This window comes from Hyla sarda, chromosome 12 (assembly GCF_029499605.1).
Source record: "Hyla sarda isolate aHylSar1 chromosome 12, aHylSar1.hap1, whole genome shotgun sequence".
Lineage (NCBI taxonomy): Eukaryota > Metazoa > Chordata > Amphibia > Anura > Hylidae > Hyla > Hyla sarda.
This window is the reverse complement of record NC_079200.1, coordinates 6,049,353-6,073,836: the sequence shown is the minus strand read 5'-3', so window position 1 is coordinate 6,073,836 and position 24,484 is coordinate 6,049,353. Positions and strand designations below refer to the sequence as shown.

General features: G+C 46.0%; 1 protein-coding gene across 3 annotated transcripts in view; it reads right to left on the bottom strand.

Annotated features, from left to right (window-relative positions):
* The window catches only part of ITCH (itchy E3 ubiquitin protein ligase), an 80,262-nt gene that overhangs the window by 15,209 nt on the left and 40,569 nt on the right, over positions 1-24,484 (bottom strand). For all 3 annotated transcript variants that reach the window (XR_008849378.1, XM_056549234.1, XM_056549235.1), the window contains exons 10-18: positions 23,964-24,138; positions 16,280-16,340; positions 15,800-15,884; positions 14,641-14,769; positions 14,479-14,551; positions 13,428-13,499; positions 5,956-6,044; positions 5,708-5,867; positions 864-997 (exon numbers count right to left, since the gene is read on the bottom strand). Coding sequence is in view for 2 of the 3 variants with exons in the window: in XM_056549234.1 (XP_056405209.1) it covers positions 864-997; positions 5,708-5,867; positions 5,956-6,044; positions 13,428-13,499; positions 14,479-14,551; positions 14,641-14,769; positions 15,800-15,884; positions 16,280-16,340; positions 23,964-24,138 (978 nt within the window). In the remaining variant the exon portion in view is untranslated. The remainder of the gene's footprint in view (positions 1-863; positions 998-5,707; positions 5,868-5,955; positions 6,045-13,427; positions 13,500-14,478; positions 14,552-14,640; positions 14,770-15,799; positions 15,885-16,279; positions 16,341-23,963; positions 24,139-24,484) is intronic.

The following is a 24,484-nucleotide window of genomic DNA, read 5'->3' as shown; positions in this document are numbered from 1 at the left end:
ATAGCAAAACATGTGTTACTGCAATCCTTTCCTGTGAGAAATACTTCTTTTCATAGAAAATTACGGACATGACTGTTTATATATATATATATATATATTAGGGATGCACCGATATATCGGCGGCCGATACATATCGGGCGAAAATAGCTATTTTGGGGAAATGCCGAAACAACAAAAAATTTGCTGATAATGACCACCTCCCCTGCCCGCCCACAGCACAAGTTACAAACACTGCCAGTGCCAGAGCGTGGGGGGTGCAGGGGGGGCTGGCCACACCGGGCGCAACATCTGGGGGGGCGCGCTCTCCGGGATAGGAATACTTTTTATGTGCCCGAGCTGGCTAATATTGTTGGGGGGGAGCTGCCTACTATTGTGGGGGGGAGCTGCCTACTATTGTGGGGGGGAGCTGCCTACTATTGTGGGGGGGAGCTGCCTACTATTGTGGGGGGGAGCTGCCTACTATTGTGGGGGGGGAGCTGCCTACTATTGTGGGGGGGAGCTGCCTACTATTGTGGGGGGGAGCTGCCTACTATTGTGGGGGGGAGCTGCCTACTATTGTGGGGGGGAGCTGCCTACTATTGTGGGGGAGCTCCCGACCTAATGTGGGGGAATCTAATCTAATGTGCGGAGCGCTGCATTTTACCAGAAGACTGGGAGAAGTCATTTTCTGTTTCGGTATCGGACGGAAATTTTTTTTTATTTCGGTTTCGTTTCGGTTATGAAATTCCCATTTCGGTGCACCTCTAGTATATATATTATGTCACTATGTATGCATATACAATCATATAGTAATTCACAATGACAAACATTCGTAAAGAAAGTGAATTAGGAGAATAAAGATGTAATTATAAGTGAACACTCACTTGATCCAGATGAGAGAATTGTAGAATTCGGGGTCCACAGATTCCAAATCCTTCAGCCCCACGGGTTTATTTAATATTCGCTTATAGAACGGTAAAGAGAATCCGGTGTCTATAAACTTCCCATGGAATAAAGCCTGAGGAAGAGACGGGAGACATTATCACAAGGCTATAAAGGGGAGCTCCAACTTATTACTAGAATATACAACAACATCCTGAACGGTCGGGGGGGTGCCTGCTGAGATCCCGGCCCGTCCAGAGAATAAAGGGTCAAAAATGTCCTTCAGGGTTTATTTAGTAGAGCAGAGAACGGCATCGCCTCATTCAAGAGGATGGGACTATGGTGCCGCACCCCGCACTAAGAAGAACTCCAGGGCTCCCCCAATATACTGCGCACTCACCATTACTAGTCCTACAGCGCCATCTGTTTTATTCCAGTACAGCTGCATCCACTACTGTAACTGGGGCATGTGATCACCAGCCTGACCCACAGAAAATCAATATGTTTAATGCAGTTTTTCCCCAACCAGGGTGCCTCCAGCTGTGGCAAAACTACAACTCCCAGCATGCCCGGACAGCCGAAGGCTGTCCGGGCATGCTGGGAGTTGTAGTTTTGCCACAGCTGGAGGCACCCTGGTTGGGGAAACACTGGTTTAATGTGGTCAGTCCTGGGTCAGCTAGCTGTGAACAACAAGATGACATCATCACCTATCAGACCCCTCCCCTCCAGCTCTATCTGTATACTGCTGCTATCTCTATGGGATCAAAATATATAGTAGTAATATACCTCCCTTCCAGCTCTATCTGTATACTGCTGCTGCTATCACTATGGGATCAGGATATATAGTAGTTATACACCTCCCCTCCAGCTCTATCTGTATACTGCTGCTGCTATCACTATGGGATCAGGATATTTAGTAGTTATACACCTCCCCTCCAGCTCTATCTGTATACTGCTGCTATCTCTATGGGATCAGGATATATAGTAGTCATACATTTCCCCTCCAGCTCTATATCTATGGGAACAGGATATAAAGTAGCAATACCCCTGCCCTCCAGCTCTATCTGTATACTGCTGCTATCTCTATGGGATCAGGATATATAGTAGTTATACCCCTCCTCTCTAGCTTTATCTGTATACTGCTGCTATCTCTATGGGAACAGGATATATAGTAGTTATACACCTCCCCTCCAGCTCTATCTGTATACTGCTACTACCTCTATGGGACCAGGATAAAGAACAGCTGTACACAACTTTTTGTTTTCGCCACGATTATTCCAAGATCGCAGCAAGAACAGTCAAAATGCATTAAAAAAAAAAATGTGATAAATGCTGTAAAAACCCCTCACATCCTCTTAAAACCCCTCAGTTGTGTTTATAGGTCAAATCACGTTCACCTAATGGCAATATTTCCCTAAAGACGCACTTTGCGGGTCAGGTCGCACCTGCTGTATTTTGCTGCTACTTATTTTCCTACCCATTGAAGTCAAAAGGTAACAAAAAATACACGTGACCCTAACCCTAAATAGGAAAATGCATCAAAACTGCACATTATGCGAACTTGTGACACCAAACCACTTGTAAGTTTAATCCGTTCAGTTGGGCGATTTTCCAGTATTAGTAGCCTTATTATACGAGCAAGTGCAGTGATCAAACACCACACCCTCTCTCTCTACAAACACAGGGGATTAATGGGAAATGAAGAAAGCAAAAGGAAATAATTTCCAGTGATGGAATTGCAACCAGTATGGATGAAAATCCCATGCCTGCCACATCAGCAACAACAGGTAAGCACAAGGCATACACAAGAATCTCTACATTATTCTCTAATCACAACCAATGCTGCATTATAGAAGCTACATGTGGTGGGACCAGCAGTCAGACCCTTTTATTACTGTAACTGGGACAATAATATCACCAGCCTGACCCACAGAAAAATCAATGTTTAATGCGTCAGAAGAGGTGGTCAGTCCTGGGTCAGCTGACTGTAAACTACAAGATGACATCACCTAGGAGACCACTCCCCTACAGCTCTACCTGTATACTGCTGCTGATATCTGTCAGGGGTACTCAACTATTTTTAGTGAGGGTCCACTTATTCAGGTCTGAGATCTGGTAAAGGTCCGAGCTGAACGCCAAGACCTGGTTCACACCGAGCGGCCTCCGTGCCATGAAGGAAAGAGTTAACGACAAGTGTAGAGGATGTATGACCTGAATATACTACCACCACACACTGTACCCACTGAATATAATACTGCCGCACACTGCACCTCTGAAATACCACCACACACTGTACCCACTGAATATAATACTGCCGCACACTGTACCCACTGAATATAATACTGCCACACTGTACCCACTGAATATAATACTGCCGCACACTGTACCCCTGAATATAATACTGCCGCACACTGTACCCTCTGAATATAATACTGCCGCACACTGTACCCACTGAATATAATACTGCCACACTGTACCCACTGAATATAATACTACCACACACTGTACCCACTGAATATAATACTGCCACACACTGTACCCCTGAATATAATACTGCCACACACTGTACCCACTGAATATAATACTGCCACACACTGTACCCCTGAATACTGCCACACACTGTACCCACTGAATATACTGCCACACACTGTACCCACTGAATACTGCCACACACTGTACCCACTGAATAAACCGCCACACACTGTACCCACTGAATAAACCGCCACACACTGTACCCCTGAATAAACCACCACACACTGTACCCACTGAATATAATACTGCTACACACTGTGTCCCTGCAATATTACTGCCACACACTATGCCCCCAAATACATTTTCGACAAACACTGTGCCCTGTATCGACTAATTGTACCTTTGTGCCCCCAGAATTATTGATGCCGCTGTGCCCCCAGAATTAATGATGCCGCTGTGCCCCCAAAATTAATGATGCCGCTGTGCCCCCAAAATTAATGATGCCGCTGTGCCCCCAAAATTAATGATGCCGCTGTGCCCCCAAAATTAATGATGCCGCTGTGCCCCCAAAATTAATGATGCCGCTGTGCCCCCAAAATTAATGATGCCGCTGTGCCCCCAAAATTAATGATGCCGCTGTGCCCCCAAAATTAATGATGCCGCTGTGCCCCCAAAATTAATGATGCCGCTGTGCCCCCAGAATTAATGATGCCGCTGTGCCCCCAGAATTAATGATGCCGCTGTGCCCCCAGAATTAATGATGCCGCTGTGCCCCCAGAATTAATGATGCCGCTGTGCCCCCAGAATTAATGATGCCGCTGTGCCCCCAGAATTAATGATGCCGCTGTGCCCCCAGAATTAATGATGCCGCTGTGCCCCCAGAATTAATGATGCCGCTGTGCCCCCAGAATTAATGATGCCGCTGTGCCCCCAGAATTAATGATGCCGCTGTGCCCCCAGAATTAATGATGCCGCTGTGCCCCCAGAATTAATGATGCCGCTGTGCCCCCAGAATTAATGATGCCGCTGTGCCCCCAGAATTAATGATGCCGCTGTGCCCCCAGAATTAATGATGCCGCTGTGCCCCCAGAATTAATGATGCCGCTGTGCCCCCAGAATTAATGATGCCGCTGTGCCCCCAGAATTAATGATGCCGCTGTGCCCCCAGAATTAATGATGCCGCTGTGCCCCCAGAATTAATGATGCCGCTGTGCCCCCAGAATTAATGATGCCGCTGTGCCCCCAGAATTAATGATGCCGCTGTGCCCCCAGAATTAATGATGCCGCTGTGCCCCCAGAATTAATGATGCCGCTGTGCCCCCAGAATTAATGATGCCGCTGTGCCCCCAGAATTAATGATGCCGCTGTGCCCCCAGAATTAATGATGCCGCTGTGCCCCCAGAATTAATGATGCCGCTGTGCCCCCAGAATTAATGATGCCGCTGTGCCCCCAGAATTAATGATGCCGCTGTGCCCCCAGAATTAATGATGCCGCTGTGCCCCCAGAATTAATGATGCCGCTGTGCCCCCAGAATTAATGATGCCGCTGTGCCCCCAGAATTAATGATGCCGCTGTGCCCCCAGAATTAATGATGCCGCTGTGCCCCCAGAATTAATGATGCCGCTGTGCCCCCAGAATTAATGATGCCGCTGTGCCCCCAGAATTAATGATGCCGCTGTGCCCCCAGAATTAATGATGCCGCTGTGCCCCCAGAATTAATGATGCCGCTGTGCCCCCAGAATTAATGATGCCGCTGTGCCCCCAGAATTAATGATGCCGCTGTGCCCCCAGAATTAATGATGCCGCTGTGCCCCCAGAATTAATGATGCCGCTGTGCCCCCACATGAACTTTGCCACTGTTACTCTCCAGCTGTTGCAAACTACAACTCCCATCATGCACAGACAGAAGGTCATGATGGAAGTTGTAATTCTAAAACAACTGGAGAGTCACACGTGGGGGAACACAAATTTTTACCTCAGCTTAGGCTCCCGTCCCAGGTCCCGCACTGCTCTGGCCTCTTCTAGTCAGGCCTGACCAGAGAAGATGATGCAGGCAGCACTAATCACACCGCCTGCATCACAGAAGCGCCGGGCAGGGAGCAAAACCTTCCCTCTATTTGTATCGGTGTCTTAGAGAGGGGAGGGGAGATCCGGCCGGAGGTCCGGATGACTGGCGGCCGCGGTCTGGATCTGGACCGCGGTCCACCAGCTGAATACCCCTGCTCTATGGGATCAGGATATAAAGTGTTCTGAGAAATTCGGAAATTCCGCCGGGTGAACATCCCCTTACCGAGATGGCGATTTTTTCCCACCTTGGTTAGACTTTGCACAAAGCGGATATTTATAGGGTGCGTAGAGAACGGCTCAACTCACCATGGCGATAAACCTTCCGATAAAGCGGAAGTAGCGCAGATGGTCGGGGTTGATGTAGGAGGCGGGGTTTATCTGCAGGCAGTAGTTGTCTTTTCCAGCATACTCGAACAGGCAGTACATGGGGTTAAGGACTTCATGGGAGAGAAGGAAAAACCACTCCCTGCGGAGAAAAGAATAAAGGTAAAAAATACGTATGAAACTGGCGAGATTCCGGACACTTGGCGCCGTCACTGCGGTGGGGGTGTTACCTCGCGACGCCTCCGTAGTCCAGCCCCTCCTCTCCAGGAATAATTATCCAAAGTCTTCTCCTCAGGTCTTGTGGGTTAAAGCTCATAATCTAAACAAGACAAAATAAAAAACTTATGTTGGGTGATTTATATCTGCATTATAAAGCAGCAGTGGTCTCCAAACTTTGGAATGCCAGATGGTGAAAAACTACAACTCCCAGCATGCCCGGACAGCCGTTGGCTGTGCGGGCATGCTGGTAGTTGGAGTTTTGCGACATCTAGAGGGCCTCAGTTTCAAGATCACTGGACTAGAGCAGTGTTTCCCAACCGGTGTGATTCTAGCTGTTGCAAAACTACAACTCCCAGCATTGCCTGGAAAGCCAAAGGCTGCTGAGATGAGAGGGAAACCATGATTTACCTTTTAGGGACAGCGTGGATCCTCTGGAGGAAGTAGACAGAGCTTTGGCTGTCTGGGCATACTAATAGTTGTCATTATGCAACGAACAGTGCTTCCCATCAAGGGTGGTTCTAGCAGTTGCAAAGCTACAACTGTCAGGATGCCCGGTAAGCCAAAGCCTGTCTGCCTTTATCCTGCTGTCCCTGAAAGGTAAATCAAGCCTTCCCTCTCATCTCCGAAGCCTTTGGCTGTTCAGGTATGTTGGGAGTTGTTGTTTTGGAACAGCTAGAGTCACACTGGTTGAGAAAAACTATAGTGCAGTGGTCTCCAAACTACAACCCTCCAGATGTTGCAAAACTATAACACTGAGCATTCTCCAACAGCCAAAGACTGCTGAGATGAGGAGGGAGCCTTGATTTACCTTTCAGGGACAGTGTGGAGGAGGCAGACAGGGCATTGGCTGTCCGGTCATGCTGAGAGTTTAAGTTTTGCAACATCTGGATGGCCGTAATTTGGAGACCACTGCACTAGAGCAGTGTTTTCCAACCAGGGTGACTCAACCTATTGGAAAACTACTACTCGCAGCATGTCCGGACAGTCAAAGCTCTGTCTGCTTCCTCCACACTGGCGAATGTCTCAATTTTAACATCAGTGTTGAGGGATAGCCAATGTCATTGTATACATCTACCACAGTAGTGCACCTAAAATTTCTGTATTGTATTCCTCCAAACTGTCTCTGAAAGGTAAATAAAGGCTTCCCCTTCATCTCAGCAGCCTTTGGCTGTCTGGGCATGGCTGGGAGTTATAATTATGCAACAGAAGGAGGCACCCTGGCTGGGAAGCACTGGCTTAAACACCATCTAATATCAAGTGTTCACTGAAGTGTGTGTTATAGACAGAGAGATAGAGATATAGAGAGAGATTACACTATATATATATTATATATATATATATATATATATATATATATATATATATTCATATTTACTGCTATTTTGACCCCTCCTTTTGAATTGGTACTTTTCTTATCCTATCCTCGTAGTATTTTTTTTTTAACTTTTTCTACCAGGGCTACCCATTCTTTAAAGGGATACTCTGCTGCTCAGCGTTTGGAACAAAAGCTTGTGATGTCATAGCCCCGCCCCCTTATGAAGTCACGTCCCGGCCCCCTCAATGCAAGTCTATGGGAGGGGGCGTGACAGCGTCACGCCCCCTCCCATAGACTTGGATTGAGGGGGCAGATTGTGACGTCATGAATGGGCGGGGCTATGATATCACGAGCTCCCGCCGCCGGTTCTAGGCATTCGGAACATTTTGTTCCAAACTCTGAGCGGCAGAGTATCCCTTTAGAGAATGGGTAGCCCTGGTAGAAAAGTTTAAAAAAAAAATACTACGAGGATAGGAAAAGAAAAGTAGCCATTCAAAAGGAGGGGTCAAAATAGCAGTAAAATTAAACAGACTATATAAATGTTCCAGACTGGTAGGGGGTTGGGTAAGGGGAGAGAGGGAGGAATTTGTGTTCGGAGGGGGAAGATTCATTGAGATATTGAAGTCTTATACTGTGACATGTTGTACATTGATGTGGTATACGGTAGCTTGTTCTACTGTGACATGTTGTACATTGATGTGGTATACGGTAGCTTGTTCTACTGTGACATGTTGTACACTGATGTGGTATACGGTAGCTTGTTATACGGTTACATGTTGTACACTGATGTGGTATACGGTAGCTTGTTATACTGTTACATGTTGTATATTGATGTGGTATACGGTAGCTTGTTATACTGTTACATGTTGTACATTGATATGGTATACGGTAGCTTGTTATACTGTTACATGTTGTACATTGATGTGGTATACGGTAGCTTGTTATACTGTTACATGTTGTACATTGATGTGGTATACGGTAGCTTGTTATACTGTTACATGTTGTATATTGATGTGGTATACGGTAGCTTGTTATACTGTGACATGTTGTACATTGATGTGGTATACGGTAGCTTGTTATACTGTTACATGTTGTACATTGATGTGGTATACGGTAGCTTGTTATACTGTTACATGTTGTATATTGATGTGGTATACGGTAGCTTGTTATACTGTTACATGTTGTACATTGATATGGTATACGGTAGCTTGTTATACTGTTACATGTTGTACATTGATGTGGTATACGGTAGCTTGTTATACTGTGACACGTTGTACATTGATGTGGTATACGGTAGCTTGTTATACTGTTACATGTTGTACATTGATGTGGTATACGGTAGCTTGTTCTACTGTTACATGTTGTACATTGATGTGGTATACGGTAGCTTGTTATACTGTTACATGTTATACATTGATGTGGTATACGGTAGCTTGTTCTACTGTGACATGTTGTACATTGATGTGGTATACGGTAGCTTGTTATACTGTTACATGTTGTACATTGATGTGGTATACGGTAGCTTGTTATACTGTTACATGTTGTACATTGATGTGGTATACGGTAGCTTGTTCTACTGTTACATGTTGTACATTGATGTGGTATACGGTAGCTTGTTATATTGTTACATGTTGTACATTGATGTGGTATACGGTAGCTTGTTATACTGTTACATGTTATACGGTAGCTTGTTATACTGTTACATGTTGTACATTGATGTGGTATACGGTAGCTTGTTACACTGTTACATGTTGTACATTGATGTGGTATACGGTAGCTTGTTATACTGTTACATGTTGTACATTGATGTGGTATACGGTAGCTTGTTATACTGTTACATGTTGTACACTGATGTGGTATACGGTAGCTTGTTATACTGTTACATGTTGTACATTGATGTGGTATACGGTAGCTTGTTATACTGTTACATGTTGTACATTGATGTGGTATACGGTAGCTTGTTATACTGTTACACGTTGTACATTGATGTGGTATACGGTAGCTTGTTATACTGTGACATGTTGTATATTGATGTGGTATACGGTAGCTTGTTATACTGTTACATGTTATACATTGATGTGGTATACGGTAGCTTGTTATACTGTTACATGTTGTACATTGATGTGGTATACGGTAGCTTGTTATACTGTTACATGTTATACATTGATGTGGTATACATTAGCTTGTTCTACTGTTACATGTTGTACATTGATGTGGTATACGGTAGCTTGTTATACTGTTACACGTTGTACATTGATGTGGTATACGGTAGCTTGTTATACTGTGACATGTTGTATATTGATGTGGTATACGGTAGCTTGTTATACTGTTACATGTTATACATTGATGTGGTATACGGTAGCTTGTTATACTGTTACATGTTATACATTGATGTGGTATACGGTAGCTTGTTATACTGTTACATGTTGTACATTGATGTGGTATACGGTAGCTTGTTATACTGTTACATGTTGTACATTGATGTGGTATACGGTAGCTTGTTACACTGTTACATGTTGTACATTGATGTGGTATACGGTAGCTTGTTATACTGTTACATGTTGTACACTGATGTGGTATACGGTAGCTTGTTATACTGTTACATGTTGTACATTGATGTGGTATACGGTAGCTTGTTATACTGTTACACGTTGTACATTGATGTGGTATACGGTAGCTTGTTATACTGTTACATGTTGTACACTGATGTGGTATACGGTAGCTTGTTCTACTGTTACATGTTGTACATTGATGTGGTATACGGTAGCTTGTTATACTGTTACATGTTGTACATTGATGTGGTATACGGTAGCTTGTTATACTGTGACATGTTGTACATTGATGTGGTATACGGTAGCTTGTTATACTGTTACATGTTGTACATTGATGTGGTATACGGTAGCTTGTTACACTGTTACATGTTGTACATTGATGTGGTATACGGTAGCTTGTTATACTGTTACATGTTGTACATTGATGTGGTATACGGTAGCTTGTTCTACTGTTACACGTTGTACATTGATGTGGTATACGGTAGCTTGTTATACTGTTACACGTTGTACATTGATGTGGTATACGGTAGCTTGTTATACTGTTACACGTTGTACATTGATGTGGTATACGGTAGCTTGTTATACTGTGACATGTTGTATATTGATGTGGTATACGGTAGCTTGTTATACTGTTACATGTTATACATTGATGTGGTATACGGTAGCTTGTTATACTGTTACATGTTATACATTGATGTGGTATACGGTAGCTTGTTATACTGTTACATGTTGTACATTGATGTGGTATACGGTAGCTTGTTATACTGTTACATGTTGTACATTGATGTGGTATACGGTAGCTTGTTACACTGTTACATGTTGTACATTGATGTGGTATACGGTAGCTTGTTATACTGTTACATGTTGTACACTGATGTGGTATACGGTAGCTTGTTATACTGTTACATGTTGTACATTGATGTGGTATACGGTAGCTTGTTATACTGTTACACGTTGTACATTGATGTGGTATACGGTAGCTTGTTATACTGTTACATGTTGTACACTGATGTGGTATACGGTAGCTTGTTCTACTGTTACATGTTGTACATTGATGTGGTATACGGTAGCTTGTTATACTGTTACATGTTGTACATTGATGTGGTATACGGTAGCTTGTTATACTGTGACATGTTGTACATTGATGTGGTATACGGTAGCTTGTTATACTGTTACATGTTGTACATTGATGTGGTATACGGTAGCTTGTTACACTGTTACATGTTGTACATTGATGTGGTATACGGTAGCTTGTTATACTGTTACATGTTGTACATTGATGTGGTATACGGTAGCTTGTTCTACTGTTACACGTTGTACATTGATGTGGTATACGGTAGCTTGTTATACTGTTACACGTTGTACATTGATGTGGTATACGGTAGCTTGTTATACTGTGACACGTTGTACATTGATGTGGTATACGGTAGCTTGTTATACTGTGACATGTTGTACATTGATGTGGTATACGGTAGCTTGTTATACTGTTACATGTTGTACATTGATGTGGTATACGGTAGCTTGTTATACTGTTACATGTTGTACATTGATGTGGTATACGGTAGCTTGTTATACTGTTACATGTTGTACATTGATGTGGTATACGGTAGCTTGTTATACTGTTACATGTTGTATATTGATGTGGTATACGGTAGCTTGTTCTACTGTTACATGTTGTACATTGATGTGGTATACGGTAGCTTGTTCTACTGTTACATGTTGTACATTGATGTGGTATACGGTAGCTTGTTATACTGTTACATGTTGTACATTGATGTGGTATACGGTAGCTTGTTATACTGTTACATGTTGTACATTGATGTGGTATACGGTAGCTTGTTATACTGTTACATGTTGTATATTGATGTGGTATACGGTAGCATGTTATACTGTTACATGTTGTACATTGATGTGGTATACGGTAGCATGTTATACTGTTACATGTTGTACATTGATGTGGTATACGGTAGCTTGTTATACTGTTACATGTTGTACACTGATGTGGTATACGGTAGCTTGTTACACTGTTACATGTTGTATATTGATGTGGTATACAGTAGCTTGTTATACTGTTACATGTTGTATATTGATGTGGTATACAGTAGCTTGTTATACTGTTACATGTTGTACATTGATGTGGTATACGGTAGCTTGTTATACTGTTACATGTTGTACATTGATGTGGTATACGGTAGCATGTTATACTGTTACATGTTATACATTGATGTGGTATACGGTAGCTTGTTATACTGTTACATGTTGTACATTGATGTGGTATACGGTAGCTTGTTATACTGTTACATGTTGTACATTGATGTGGTATACGGTAGCTTGTTATACTGTTACACGTTGTACATTGATGTGGTATACGGTAGCTTGTTATACTGTTACATGTTGTACATTGATATTGTATACGGTAGCTTGTTATACTGTTACATGTTGTACATTGATGTGGTATACGGTAGCTTGTTATACTGTTACATGTTGTACATTGATGTGGTATACGGTAGCTTTTTATACTGTTACATGTTGTATATTGATGTGGTATACGGTAGCTTGTTATACTGTTACATGTTGTACATTGATGTGGTATACGGTAGCATGTTATACTGTTACATGTTGTACATTGATGTGGTATACGGTAGCTTGTTATACTGTTACATGTTGTACATTGATGTGGTATACGGTAGCTTGTTATACTGTTACATGTTGTACACTGATGTGGTATACGGTAGCTTGTTATACTGTTACATGTTGTACATTGATGTGGTATACGGTAGCTTGTTATACTGTTACATGTTGTACATTGATGTGGTATACGGTAGCTTGTTATACTGTTACATGTTGTACATTGATGTGGTATACGGTAGCTTGTTATACTGTTACACGTTGTACATTGATGTGGTATACGGTAGCTTCTTATACTGTTACATGTTGTACATCAATGTGGTATACGGTAGCTTGTTACACTGTTACATGTTGTACATTGATGTGGTATACGGTAGCTTGTTATACTGTTACACGTTGTACATTGATGTGGTATACGGTAGCTTGTTATACTGTTACATGTTGTACATCAATGTGGTATACGGTAGCTTGTTATACTGTGACACGTTGTACATTGATGTGGTATACGGTAGCTTGTTATACTGTTACATGTTGTACATTGATGTGGTATACGGTAGCTTGTTATACTGTTACATGTTGTACATTGATGTGGTATACGGTAGCTTGTTACACTGTTACATGTTGTACATTGATGTGGTATACGGTAGCTTCTTATACTGTTACATGTTGTACATCAATGTGGTATACGGTAGCTTGTTACACTGTTACATGTTGTACATTGATGTGGTATACGGTAGCTTGTTATACTGTTACATGTTGTATATTGATGTGGTATACGGTAGCTTGTTATACTGTTACATGTTGTATATTGATATGGTATACGGTAGCTTGTTATACTGTTACATGTTGTACATTGATATGGTATACGGTAGCTTGTTATACTGTTACATGTTGTATTATTAAATGAATGGAATTTTTTAAAATGAAAAAATAAATAAATAAAACTATTCGCTCAGACCGACGCAAAGTTAATTTCGCAGTTACGAACCTGCTGGAAGGAATCCTCAAACAAGGTTTTCCTATTGACGGTGATCTTGATGTGTTGTGGCATGAAGAGTTGCTGCAATAAAAAATTTTTTAATTTAATATGACATAAAACATTTCTGAAACTTGTACCAAAGAGGTTTCACTGTATAAGCCGGTGTTTACCGAATAGTGTGCCTCCAGCTGTTGCAAAACTACAATTCCCAGGATGCCCAAACAGCCAAAGGCTACTAAAAGGGAAGCCTTGATTGACCTTTCAGGCACAGTGTGGATCCTCTGGAGGAGGCAGACAGGCCTTTGGTTGTCCCGGGCATGCTGGGAGATAGTTTTGCAACATCTGAAGGAACACTGCTTGGAAAACACTAGTATAGGATCTGTAACAAGGATTAACCCCTTATCGACAATGAACGTAAATGGATGTCCGGATACCCCGGTACTTCTTGCACCAGGATGTAAATTTATGTCCTTTACACAAAGGGAGCCCAGAAGTTGTGCTTTCTTGCCTGGTGGTGCCAGCTGGGGAACTGCAAAGTAATGGCAAACATCAGAGATCACGCTGTTGCCTGCTATTTACCCTTCAGATGCTGTAATCACTACAGATCGCGGCATTTGAAGCATTACAGGGGCTTTGTACAGCTCATCGGACCACCTGTGCCTTGACCGTAGGGGTCCGATGAGCAAAGATGGCGGCCAAATGTCTCCTTCAACTGCCTCCTTTTGGGTAGCGGGGATCTTCTCCTCTGGTCTGCCTTCTAGCAGACCAGAGAAGTAGAGAACAGATAATACTGATCAGTGCTATACCATAAAGTGTAGAGCTATACCTCTAAAAGTTGCAAAATTGTGGTTTTCTTTTTGGATTTCCCAACAAATTATTTTTTGGTAAAATGAATGATGTCATAACAAAGAACAATTTGAGGTGCAAAAAAAAAAAAAACAGAAAAAAATGGGTCTAAGGATGGAAAAATAAGAGGGAGAAAAAAAATAATCAGGAATACAAACATGACGCTGGCTGTGTCCTTAAGGGGTTAAATCACCATCTAAATATATGTACTCACCTGACACCAGAACCTGAAGTATTGCACCTTAGCTTTAAAATCCCGTACGTACGCGATCTGGGGCCCGTTTTCTCTGTACATGGAAAGAAAAAGGGAGGCGATTTATATATATAAAAGGCAACAAACAGATGAGCGTTCCTCTCCCAATAACAAACAACTCACAAGGCAGATTTTCCGGTCCGAGGATCAATATACGTTGTGGTTCTTCTATTGTGATCAACAAAATATGGAACCCCGTCCACCGTAAACCTCATCTCCCAGCCCTCCGGCAATGGCTTCTCATTCAGTTGTCTGAAAATACACAATAATAATAAGCACAATGATATAACAAAACACAATCACAAACTCCTGTATAAAGGACAGTAGACGAGCAGTGTAAAGAGGAACTCTGCACATTCACTATCACTAATCCTACAGCGCCATCTGTTTTATTCCAGCACAGCTGCATTTTTGCACTTTATTACTATAGTTTGGTCATCACCAATCTGACAGTATGACATCATCCCCTATCAGATCCCTCCCCTCCAGCTGTATACTGCTGCTATCTCTATAGGATATGGATAAATTGTAGTTATGCACTTCCCCTCTATCTGTATACTGCTACTATTTTATGGGATCAGGATATATAGTAGTTATACACCTCCCCTCCAGCTCTATCTGTATACTGCAGCTGCTATCTCTATGGAATCAGGATATATAGCAGTTACAATTCTCCCCTCCAGCTCTCTTTATACTGCTGCTATCTCTATGGGATCAGGATATATAGTAGTTTTACACCTCTCTTCCAGCTATCTCTCTATAGGATCAGGATATATAACAGTTTTTCTCCTCCCATACAGCTCTATCTGTATACTGCTGCTATCTGTATGGGTTGGCTGTGTCCTCAGGGCCAGAGTGGACATGTCCTTATGGTGTAAAGGGGAACTGATGTGTTTAAAAAAAAAAAAATGTATTTATAATTTTTTTTTTTTGGGGGGGGGGGGGGTTACTGGCATAAAAAGTATTGCAGCCTGGCCTAAGGCCCCTTATCGACGACCCCCATAAAAATGCGTATGGGCGGTCCCCAAGGGGTTAAGATGCTGACATCAGCAACATGGTTGGCTGTTGCAGGTAACTTTCTTATATTTCCTCTACACCAGTGTTTTACAAATAGTTAGCCTCCAGCTGTTGCAAAACCACAACTCCCAGCATGTCCGGACAGCGGCTTGTGCAACAATCTTTGAAGAACACTGTTCTACGTGCCTCCTGACAAGTCTTGCCTATTGTCTCTTGCCATTAGAACAGATCTATAAGGAGGCGGTTATCCTTCCACTTCACTTACCCCTGATTTCTTGGATCCTCCCACTGCGTCGTCCGTGTTGTGTGGTTCACAAAATACACTCTGCCATTTCCGTCTGTCCTCTTTTCTAAAATAAATTAAAGCAAAAAAGGTCAGAGGTGAAACAACAGAAAACCTTCTCCATCTTTCTGGTTTGCAAATATTAAAAAAGGACCCGTCAGGTCACACACCCCCCGGCCGGGGGACCCAGTCAGGTCAGGAGAACTCTGTTCCAATTCTGTTCTCCTCACCTCTCTGCCAGGTTACAGAAAGCTTAAAAAAAATTAAGCTTATACAGGCCAGACAATAGTTCATCAACATCCTGGGTACAAGGAAAAGCCCGGTGCTCAGGCTGTCAATCAAGCCCGACAGGCAGGAGGGGGCACGGTAAGCGGACTTATCCACTTGCTGTACAGTCAGGGCCGGTTCACTATAAATGGGTAACAAGAAAAAAAAAATAATAATAATAAGTTTTCTACTCACCCCATCCAGCAGGTAATGGCCCCAAGGGATCATACTCTTTATTTTGACTATAATCTTGGTTCTAGAAGAAAAATAAATATTTGTTAAAGAACAGATTAGCAGTGATAATTAACTCATTCATCTCTATCACATAACAATGTAACTCTGTTCCTAATATTGGTGTGTATGTATATATTAGGGATTGACCATTATCGATTTTTTGGGCCGATACAATAATCTTTGGACTTTAAGGCTGATAGCCGATAAAATATCGATATTCCGGTATAAATTATCGCCTATTTCAGCAACACCAATCCCCCCCCCCCCCCTCCCTTCCACCTCACCTCTCCCCCTGCCGGTCCTTAGTCCAACCACCGGCCCCAGTACCGCACCACCCCGGCCAGAGACCGCCGCCGCTGCCCCACTGCCTCCCCCATCCTCGGTTTTATAATTACCTGTTCCCGGGGCCCGCGCTACTTCTGGCTCCAGCGGTGTCCTGATCTGTCACTGTGCACAATGATTGTGACGTCGCGTTGAGGAGGTCACACGTCATTGCGCAGAGCGTAACGCAGGACACCGCAGGAGCTAGAAGTAGCGCGGACCCCAGGAACAGGCAATGGGGCAGCGGTGGCGGTCTCTGGCCAGGGCGGTGCGGTGTGTGGGACGGTAATTGCCGATACCAATAACGTCCAAAATCGTGAATATCGGCCGATAATATGTAGATCCCTAGTGTATGTATGTGCATATATATATATATATATATATATATATATATATATATATATATATATATATATTATATATAATCTCTATACCCATATATTATCTGTGTCTTTTTAGCATCCCCATGCTCATTTGTATGGAAAAATAAGGAGATTTTTGTTTACTTACCGTAAAATCTCTTTCTCGCAGGATCCATTGGGGGGCACAGACCGTGGGTGTATGCTGCTGTCTCTAGGAGGTGTGACACTATGGTAATAAAAGAATTTGGCTCCTCCCAGCAGGATATACCCGCCTTCAGGCTCTGAGCTAATCAGTTTAAGTTCCAGAGCAATAGGAGGAGACCAACAGGTCAAAGAAAACCCAAAACTGTCCGAGAACCAGAAGAAAAAACATAACTGAACACACCCTCGGACAGAGAACCAAGGAAATCCCAAAAAGGGCTGAAGCTGTGTCCCCCAATGGATCCTCCGAGAAAGAGATTTTACGGTAAGTAAACAAAAATCCCCTTTTCTCTATCGGCTCCATTGGGGGACACAGACCGTGGGACGTACCAAAGCCGTCCCTTGGGTGGGCAGATAAGTAGTCAGGGAGACGGCCGATCCACTGCCGCCTGCAGCACTTTACGACCCAGACTAGCATCAGCCGATGCGAAAGTATGAACTCGGTAGAACCTCGAGAAAGTGTGCAAAGACGACCAGGTAGCCGCCTTGCAAATCTGCGAGGCCGAGGCTCTATTCTGGAGAGCCCAGGATGCCCCAAACAGAACAGGTAGAACGAGCCACAACCCTGAAAGGAGGAATCTTCCCCTTACAGCGAGGGCTTCCGAAATGGCGGACCGAATCCACCGAGAAATGGTGGCCTTGGAAGCAGGTTGTCCCTTACGACGACCTTCCGTAAGGACGAAAAAGGAATCACACTGACGAAACGAAGAAGTGATGGAGAGATAAGACCGAACAGCCCGAACTACATCCAGCTTGTGTAGTAAGCGCTCCTTAGGATGAGAACTAGCAGGACAAAAAGACGGGAGGACAATGTCCTCATTGAGATGAAAGGCCTAAACCACCTTAGGCAAAAAGGAAGGATCTGGCCGGAAAACAACCTTGTCCTGGTGGATCACCAGAAACGGAGAACGGCAGGAAAGAGCTGCCAATTCAGACACCCTCCGGATGGAGGTGATAGCAACAAGAAACACCACTTTCCAAGAAAGGAGGCGGAGAGACACCTCTCTAAGGGGCTCAAAGGGTGCACCCTGGAGGGCACTCAGAACCAAATTCAAGTCCCAAGGGGGAGAGGGTGACCGATGAGGAACAGCATGCGCCACTCCTTGAAGGAAGGTCCGGACATGAGAATTAGAAGCCAGGGGCCGCTGGAAAAGAATAGCAAGGGCCGAAACCTGACCTTTAAAGGGAACAGAGACAACCCCAGATCCAAACCAGACTGCAAAAAGGAGAGACGAGAACCTAGAAGGTTACAGGAGATAAGTCCTGAGCTTCACACCAACGAAAATAAGACCGCCAAGTACGGTGGTAAATTCTTGCGGAGGACAGCTTACGAGCCCTGAGCATGGTGTGAATGACTTGGGAAGAGAACCCGCGGGCCCTCAAAACCGCGGTCTCAACCGCCACGCCGTCAAATGCAGCGACTGTAAATTGGGGTGGCAAAGAGGACCCTGAGAGAGCAGGTCCGGACAGAGCAGAAGGCGCAGTGGAGCGTCGTCCAGGAGTCTGACTATGTCGGCGTACCACGACCTTCGGGGCCAATCTGGAGCTACCAGAATGGCGGGGACGTCCTTTGTTTTGAGCTTCCTCAGAACCCTGGGAAGGAGCGGAAGGGAAGGGAACAGATAGGGTAGGGCAGACCCCGCCCAAGGAATCACTAGGGCGTCCACGGCCAGAGCCTGAGGGTCCCGGGACTTGGACACAAAAGGAAGGATCTTCCGATTGTGCCGGGATGCGAAGAGGTCCCTGTCCGGAATGCCCCAGTGGTAGCAGAGTTGCGCGAAGACCTCCAGATGAAGAGACCACTCGCCAGGGTCGGGTGAGGACAGACTGAGGAAGTCCGCTTGCCAGTTGAGTACTCCCGGAATGTGAATCGCCGAAATGGCTGGAACATTGCTTTCCGCCCCAGATGAGAATCTTTGTCACCTCGGCCATGGCTGCTGAATTGCGAGTGCCGCCTTGTCGATTTATGTACGCCACATCCGTGGCATTGTCCGACTAGACGCGGACAGGACGGGAATGAAGCTGGGACTCCCAATGAAGAAGACAAAGAAGAATCGCCCGTAATTCCAATATGTTTATCGGAAAAAGGGCCTCTCAGGGAGACCAGAGTCCCTGAACCGTCCAATCCCTGAACATACCGCCCCAGCCCGACAGGCTGGCATCCGTTGTAACAACCTGCCAGTGAAGGGGAAGAAATGACCGCCTTGGTAAAGAAGGGGGGAGCGGAGCCACCAGAGCAGAGACTGACAGACCCTGCGAGGGATAACAATTTGACGATCGAGGGACAGAGGAGACCTGTCCCATCGAGAGAGAATCGCCAGTTGAAGGGGGCGGTAATGAAACTGGGCAAAGGGTACGGCCTCCATAGTTGCCACCATCCGACCCAGGACTTCCATACAAGTGCAGATGGTTACTGAGACCTGGGTCCGAAGGGAGCGGACCCCCGACAGAAGCGCCATACGTTTGCCTCTGCCTGAATTTTCCTCCCGCCAGACAGACAATCTCGAAGCGAGGTCCCAAGAAGGTTAGAGACTGGGTAGGACAGAGGACTGACTTGTCCCGGTTGACCATCCACCCGAAGCGATCCAGAGTGGGGAGAGTGACGTCCACATTCTTCAGAGTCTGGGCTCTGGTTGGAGCCTTGATGAGAAGGTCGTCCAGGTAGGGTATCACCGAGACTCCCCTCGACCGTAAAAGGCTCATCACTGGCGCAAGGATCTTGGTAAAGACCCGAGGAGCCGTGGCCAGACCAAAGGGGAGGGCTACGAACTGAAAATGCCCCTCCGGAACCGCAAAGCGGAGGTACCGATGATGGCCTGGAAATATTGGCACATGGAGGTAGGCATCCTTGATGTCCACCGATGAAAGAAACTCCCCTTGTTCCAGGGACGCCACCACCGAACGGAGAGATTCCATTCAGAAGTGGCGGCCGAGAAGGTGACGGTTGAGACGCTTGAGGTCTAGGATTGGTCGCACAGAACAGTCCTTCTTGGGAACCACAAAAAGATTGGAATAGAAACCCCGAAACCGTTCCCCTGGAGGAACGGGAACGATAACCCCCTGGAGAAGCAGAGACTGGAGAGCCTCTCTGAATTGCTTCGCCAGGAAAAGGAAACCGGGAGGCCCGGGATCGAAAAAAAAGCTATCCCTCGGAAGGGAGACGAATTTGATTCGGTAACCGTTGGACACCACGTCCCTGACACAAGGGTCCTGAATGTGTGAGGTCCAGATATCTCGAAAAAGTAAGAGACGCCCTCCCACCTGAGAAAAAACCGCGGCTGGGGGCCTCACTTCCTGCAGAAGTGGGTTTGCGGTTGCCTGATTTGGGCGCAAAACGGCCGGACCGGTTGGAGTCCGACTTCCAAGACGGGCGCGCCCGGAACGAGAGAGCCTTCTTGTCCCGCGAAGGCGCCTGCCCGGACCCTTTGCTGGAGTCAAAGGTCCGAAAGGAAAAGGACTTCCCTTGGGGAGTAGGGCGAGCCTTATTTTGAGGCAACAAGCAACTCTTAACTCCCGTCGCCTTAGAGATAATCTCATCAAGGCGCTTGCCAAATATACGGCCACCAGTAAAAGGAAGCTCAGTGAGAGACCTTTTGGAAGCGGCATCCGCATTCCAAGCTTTAAGCCACATAGAGCGGCAGAGAGCCGCTAGGTGACCCACAACAAAGGCAGAACAACGGGCTGCCTACATGGAAGCTGCGCACAGAAAGTCCCCAGCTTTAGAGCATTGGAGAGCCATAGCAGATAGATCCTCTGGGGGGGATCCCGCTAAGATATCCTGATGGAGCTTTTGGCACCACTCCGACAGGGCCTTGGACACCCATGACAAGGCAAAGATGGGAAGAAGAGAAGAGCCAGCTGCTTCAGAGGCAAACTTTGCTAAGGATTCTACCTTCTTGTCTGTGGAATCCTTGAAGGCAGCGGCATCTGTCAGTGGCAGTGTAGTCGCCCTAGAGATCCGGGAGATTGGTGGATCCACTGAGGGAGGGGAAACCACCTTTGTGACAAAGTCCTTGTCAAATGCATAACGTTCTTAAATTGTCTTGATTCCCGGGAACCTCTTGTCTGGATGTTTCCATGCAGATTCGAGAATGTCGTCAAAGTCAGCGTGAGAGCTGAACCTTTGAGGTGCTGGCTTAGCACGATGAAAGGATACTCCTGGAGTGACATCCGAAGATCCTGAGTCCTCTAAGTGAAAGGTGTCTCTTATGGCAGTCACCAATGAGTTCACCGTTTCAACTGCATCCGAGCGATCCTCTGAGTCAGATGCCGGCTCGGAAGCCTCGTACACCAGTTCACCAGGAGAATGTGAGAGGCAATCCTGGAGGGGGGTGACCCTGACCGGGTACGCAGCTCTGGCGTGGCAGAGCGGCGACTCCGAGAACGTCCTCTGGAGGAGCAACGTTTGTGCCCAGATGACAGGGGGGGGCGGGACCCACGAGGGGAACGCCCACGTCTATCTGAAGACTCAATGGAAGAGTCAGACGAGGCACCCCTAGTACGCTTGTGAGATTGTGAGGAATGTGGAGACGAGGAGCGGGCCCTCTCAGAGGCCCTGCGCAAGGAAGGCCCCTTCAAGGCGGACACCACTTCCCAGGAGGCCTCAGCCACTGAACGGGAGACTTGGGTCAAGTCAGCCATATACTGGGTCAGGGAAGAAACCCAGGCTGGTGGAGCGGCTGAATCCACCGGAAATGAAAGGGCATCAGGGGGTCTGGGGGAGCAGTGGAGCAGGCAGGGCAAGTGGGCTCAGTAGAGCCAGGCATCTTGGCATTACAGTGCTTACAGACAAAATAAGTCACTGACGCTCCAGGTTTCTGTTTAGAGGGAGGAACAGCCCTGGGTACAGACATAATGAGAAGAGAGAGACAGGAACGTTCTCACCCTAGTCTGTGCCCCTGGCAGCTGCAGAGAGGAGAACGGCTCCGTGCAGCTAGAGTGCCAGCCAATAGGGAGAGAGGGGCGTGCCTGAAGCAGAGGCGCTAACTAATTGGCCCCTCCTAACTGAAAATCGTGCCCACGGCGCTGATTGGAGGCTACTTCGCGCCTCTGAAGAGCTCCGACAGCCCTGTGGGCGGAGCTATAGACTGGCCGAGAAGCCACATATGCGCTCGGGGAAATAGATGCGGGCGGCCTATACGCCGGCAGAGACTGCCAGAGAAAGTGAAAGTAAGCCGGCGCTGAGAGCGACCGGCCTGTACCAGCGCCGTGGCTGTCAGCCGCATATAAGGCGCTGCGGACATAGCCGCAAGTAACCACACACACTCAGTGAAGTGCCCAATGTAAAACATAGATGACATGCCCCCTAAGATGCCACTGCTGCCCCAGAATAAAAATCCAGCCCCTGTATAAGCCAGCCCCATAACCTGAAAGGTGGGCCAAAAACAGGGGGTCTCCAGAGGTTGCAAGTCCAGTACCTAAGGAGAAAAGGGGGGAAAGTACTTACCTCAGGCAGAAGAACTTACCTAATGGAGTCTTCAGTGAAGTCATCAGTCAGCTTTAGTTACCTGCATCACGCCTGGCTGCTATGCGCGAGCAAGGCGAGCAGGGAAATAGGGGGACCCGGACCCATGAGGTACCAACCCAGGCGCTGACCGTTGGCGAGGGGGGGGGGGGGTGTACAGCGCATATACGCAATGTCTGTGCCCCCTTACTCACAATGGGGAAACAGGGAATCGGAGTCCCTGAGTCCCCACCTGAAAACAGGAAAGAAAAATAAAAAAAAACTAACACGTCCCTATACTAGGAAAACAATAAATCAGAAGACCTGGTCTGGAGAATTCCAGACCATGTCCACCTCCTGCAGACACTAAGCTTAAACGGATTAGCTCAGGGCCTGAAGGCGGGTGTATCCTGCTGGGAGGAGCTGACTTTTTTATTACCATAGTGTCACACCTCCTAGAGACCGCAGCATACACCCACGGTCTGTGTCCCCCAATGGAGCCGATAGAGAAAAAGGGGTACTCCGCCGGAAAACATCTTATCTGATGTCTGATCACACGGGTCCCACCGCTGGGGACCCCCACAATCTCCAAGCTGGAGGTGGCAGTGTCCGGGGAAGCTTGAGTTTCTGTGTTCATCACACCACGCCCTCTCCATTCATGTCTATGGGAGGGGGCGTAACGGCTAGTACAGCTAGTAGCCACCTCCCATAGGCTTGAATGGCTGTAGTCACCAGTCATCCGGCACAGAGGATTACACACCGTGCACAGGATGTCTGGGGTGCCGCAGCAGAGATCCCAGTGGTCCCCAGTGGCGGGACCCCCGCGATTAGACATCTTATCCCCTATCTATCTGAAGGGCCGCAGTTTTGAAACCAGTGAATTAGAGCAGTGTTTCCCAACCGGTGACTCCAGCTGTTGCAAATCTACAACTTCCAGCATGCCCGGGCAGCCAAAAAGCCTGTATGCCTTCTTCAGAGGATCCACACTGTCCATGTAAGGTAAATCAAGGCTTTCCTCTCATCTCAGCTGCTTTTAGCTGTCTGGGCATGTTGGGAGTTGCACTTTTTGCAACAGCTGGAGGTTCCCTGGTTAAGAAACACTGATCTAAGCTATTAAAAAAAAAAAAAAAAAAAAAAAAAAATCACAGTTTGAGTACTCTAAGGTTCCGCATCCTCGCTGATGTGGGGATCTATACAGAGAGTTCTGGGAAAAATAATCTATATGTCGACGCCCAGAAAATTAAGTTCCTTTTTCTATATCTACTTAGGTTCCATCCATATTTGACCAAAAAGATAAGCACAAGAGAAGGGCACTCACCCCATAGATGAACCTCTGGTTGAATTGCTGCATTGCCCCTTGTAGATGGTTACGCTGGAACTGCCACTGCTCGTAGTTCCGTACAGATTCAATGGTGGGCCTCTGCCACGTGGTTGTCCGCGTTATGTGGTCTACGTAGTAGATTCTCCCCATGTTATCCACGCGGCGCTCCCACCTGAAAATCAGGAAAAAAGTATTTACATAAAAAAGGGACTTTATGTTCAAAGCCCCTCCCCCCCTGTGATGTCATGCCTCCCAATCTGTGATTGACAAACATGGCTGCCTCTCAGCAGCAAGCCATATTGAAGTCAATGGGGATTGCAGCGGTATCTATATTTATATATACAGTGGTCCCCCAACACTGCATTTATAGTTTCAACATACAGTGGTATTTTCTGGACCATTGTAACTTGAAACCAGACTCAACATACAATGTTATGGACAGTCCAGATCTGAAGTGTATGCACTGACTTATCTGGTAGCGCCCCCTACAGTACAGGGAAGTATTACATGTTCTGTAC